This window comes from Zingiber officinale, chromosome 5A, assembly GCF_018446385.1.
Source record: "Zingiber officinale cultivar Zhangliang chromosome 5A, Zo_v1.1, whole genome shotgun sequence".
Taxonomy (NCBI): domain Eukaryota; kingdom Viridiplantae; phylum Streptophyta; class Magnoliopsida; order Zingiberales; family Zingiberaceae; genus Zingiber; species Zingiber officinale.
In genome coordinates this window covers 114,260,222-114,263,836 of record NC_055994.1, presented here as the reverse complement: position 1 = coordinate 114,263,836, position 3,615 = coordinate 114,260,222, and the positions used below count along the sequence as shown (strand labels likewise).

The 3,615-nt window shown below is 43.8% G+C and overlaps 1 protein-coding gene across 6 annotated transcripts; it reads right to left on the bottom strand.

The window, feature by feature from the left end:
- Positions 1-293: 293 nt before the first annotated feature.
- LOC121981414 (transcription factor bHLH130-like) lies at positions 294-2,490 on the bottom strand. 6 transcript variants are annotated; one of them, XM_042533920.1, is made up of 7 exons: positions 2,250-2,488; positions 1,602-2,117; positions 1,201-1,418; positions 958-1,125; positions 775-840; positions 637-705; positions 294-524 (listed from the first exon to the last, which is right to left on the bottom strand). In XM_042533920.1, the coding sequence occupies exons 2-7, from the start codon at positions 2,113-2,115 to the stop codon at positions 474-476; spliced, it is 1,086 nt and encodes a 361-aa protein (XP_042389854.1). In that variant the 5' UTR covers positions 2,116-2,117; positions 2,250-2,488; the 3' UTR covers positions 294-473. The 6 variants fall into 6 exon arrangements, with proteins under 6 accessions (XP_042389854.1, XP_042389855.1, XP_042389857.1 ...); XM_042533921.1 differs by having other exon boundaries at positions 1,602-2,207; positions 2,314-2,487; XM_042533923.1 differs by having other exon boundaries at positions 1,602-2,204; positions 2,314-2,487.
- Between the last annotated feature and the right edge of the window lie 1,125 nt (positions 2,491-3,615).

The following is a 3,615-nucleotide window of genomic DNA, read 5'->3' as shown; positions in this document are numbered from 1 at the left end:
CTGAGAAAGGGCGAACTCTAGCTGAGAAAGGATACCGCTGTAGATTTGTAAGGAAAAAAAAGGAGAGGAAGAGTCTGAGCATGTGAAGGACACTATCAAAGATAATTTAGATAAATTTGTTTAATAATCAAAATGACAATATGAATTATGTTATGCAGCTTTTACAATTTTATTTTATTCTTAGTTTTTAATTTAAATTTTTAGAAGATCGTCAAATTATCTTAATTAACATATTCTAATAGTCTTTAAGCGGAGAAAAAAAACTGTAATCTATTTCGTGCGGTCACAGCGAGTGAACATAAGATGCCTTCCTGTAAGCTAATTCAGAATTGAGATCATCATATTGAAGGTCACACAGCAAACAGATTACATCCATCTTGCTTCTTTGAACATGAATCAGCCGTTCGGACATTGCCCACTTAATAAACAGCCATTTTTAACTTTAGGCATGGCGGATCGCCGTTGAATATTTGCTATTGCTTGCCAGCTGAACAACTGCAACTTGCTCCTTTCTCCGATAGTGCCTTTAAGGCCAATCACAGCATTGGGAGAAATAACAAGCAAATTGATCATCAGGTACCACCAAAAAGTAGTTTATCGAAGAGCATCTAATTTAATGTATCATCCGTCATATACCTTCACCTGTTTCTGCAGATCTTGTATGTAGCTGACGGCCAAATCTAGCATATCCGAAGTGTTGGTTTGCTGCCAGTGAATATTCATTGACTGATGTGATCTTCTAGTTATCCAAGGTTTAATTAGCTAAATAATTACCTTGTCCATATTAGGGACTAGCTCCTGCAGTTTCCTGATTCTTTCGCTGATTCGAGTCCTCCTTACCTGACCGATTCAGTTATGGATCAACCAAGATCAGCAATGGAGGGTGAGTAAGAAACATCAGAACAGTTATCTTGGAGGGAGGAGAGTAAATAAGGAACATCGAAACAGCGTACTTACTCTCTCAGCTATGCTCCGAGGATGAGTAGCGCAGCCGCGTTTAGCACGGACCTTGCAAGGCATGGCATCCTGAAAATCCCAGTACCTTTCCAGATTGACCATCTCCGATGAAGTGTTCGGCAAGCTAAATTGAGGGCTTAGCCCTGACACATGGTTCCTATCTCCATTCTAATACATAGAAATCCATGAATTAGTTAGCATACGGTCGACTCATGTAGCTAATACATAGAACAAATTGGGTACCTGAAGCTGTAAAGAGGAATTGATCTCCCAAGCAGAGTAATTATTGTTTCCCCGGAAGGCGCCGAAGTTGCCGCTCTCTTCAGGGCTATTGCCACTAGCCGCAGCCTCCGAAATCTGCGACATACTGGAGTTCTGCTTCGACGTCGACAGGCTCGTCGACTTCTTCAATCCACTCATCTCGTTTCCCAGACCACCTCTCACCGTCCCGTACCCGTATCCTACCATGTACGTACATTTACGTAGCCAAAGGTTATTAGGCATCAGTACATACATCAAAGCGCGAGTTTAATCATCATGTCCGGCAACTTTAAAATAGAAATAGAAAATAGGAAATTAAACCCCAATTTGGAACAGCTACAAGCGAAGTAGTTAAAAACGAAGTTATTATGTGCCAGTAGTACTGTTATCGACGTGGAGGTGAGAGAAGAGGCCAGCGGGCGAACTGCTTTGCCTCGCGATCAGATTAGGATGGGAGGAGTTGGATCTCTTGTGGAATTGCTCCGCCGTGTCCATCCTCATCGAGGACGATCCCGCCACTGAATACGCATGGTTCGCCATCTGCTGCTGCTTAATAAGCTGAGTCTGGGTCTGAGGATGAAACATGGGCATCGCAATCTGCTGCTTTTGCGGAGGCAGAGGCAGCAAGCCATGGCCAGCGCTTGCGGCCGCGCCGCCGCCGGAGGTCCTGTCCTCGATCTGGAGGTCAGGCCCTAAGAATCCGGACGAGAAGGTGCCGGCTGTGGAGGTGGAAGAGGTGGTCTTGCCGGGGAGGAAGTCGTCGCACAGCTCCCCCAGCAGCGAGCTCGGAGCCGACTGGTAGCGAAGAAGATTTGAGTTGGATTCGGACAGCACGTCCCGGCTCCGGTACGGCAGGTTCAGATCCTCCTTCGACGTCACCGCCGTCGCTCCGTACATCGCTGCAGATCTTACTTAATCTCTCTCAGATCGAGACTTCCTAGCTAGCTAGCTAACGATAAATATGCTACAGTGGAGCTCGATCGAATCTTCTACGAAAGATATTAAAAAGATGAGTATACATCGAGACTTACAATCTCGGAATCTATCGATTTCAAGAACAGATCGAGGAACGCAGGACAGAAGGCCTATCTTTACCCTTCTCCAATCACCTCTTTTCAGTAGTTGACCTACGGCGAGAACCAAAACTCAAAAGCACTGAGTCTGCCTCGGGCACTACAATGTGAATCGAGATCGTATTTTGATCAGGATTAACAATTGCTATATCGTGTATCTCTCCGATCGCAATCGCCATTAGCAACCACACACGCCCACGCCCACGCCCACTCTAAATTACGAGTACGCCCTTGGACTCCATGAATGCTTGCATCTTCCCCACCGTGTATCCTGCCCCCTCGGCCGTGGCTATTTCAACGTATTCCAGCTACGCGGCAGCCAGCTGTCCAGTTCCGCCGTCATCAATTTAGATTTGGTCCGGATTAATTCGTCCCCTAAACAATTTAAATGAATTATTTAAAAATTTTATCTACTCATTTTGAAAAGACGGACCGATCCGTCTAAGTCCGCTATCCGCATGAGTCGATCTGCTCGTCTTTCTTATATGACGAATTTTTATACACAGATTGGACGTCAAGCTACTTTTGGCTAAATCGGCAAGTCAATTTAATTTGTAACTGCATTTGGTATCCGATAGAGGTTGGATCTTAAATCCATTTGGTTAGAGATGTCCTTTTCCCACTCCTCTGACATTCTTCCATCTCGGTTCCATTTTTTTTTTTACTCTTATATCCCTCCCTATTCTCCTCCACATTTTATTTTATTTTATTTTATTAATTTTTATTTTTATTAATCAATTTTTTTATCAATTTTATTCTTTTCAATAATTTTTTTATTATAGATTTATAATATTTTATTTATTTTTATAGTAGATTTTCGCATCCTCTAACGCAAGGTAGGATCTCCTAGACCACTTTTTGTGGTTCAAGGGATGTGTCACTCGTATTTGCAGTCGGATCGTGGTCACGATCCGGTCGCAAATGGTTGCAATCTCTTCCTGAGTTCATCGTCCCCACCAAGTTATAGTTTTTGTTCGGAGCAGGCTGTCGGAGGCCGCCCGGAGGACACCCTCGCTCGGCGCCCAGTAACCTGGCCACTTATCCACCACTGAGGCCTCCGGCTGCCTGTTCCGAACAAGAACTATAATCTGGTGGGGACAATGAACTCAGGAAGGAATCACAACCATTTGCGACCGAATTACGGTCACAATCCGACCGCAAATACGAGTAACACATCCTCTGAATCACAAAAAAGTGGTCCAGGAGATCTGTGCTCCCTCTAACGCACTCCTTTCCCATCCCTCTATTATTTACTTTTATATCATTTTTCTTATTCCATTTTTTTTATTTTTTATTAAGTATTTTCTTGATAAGAATGTTATGC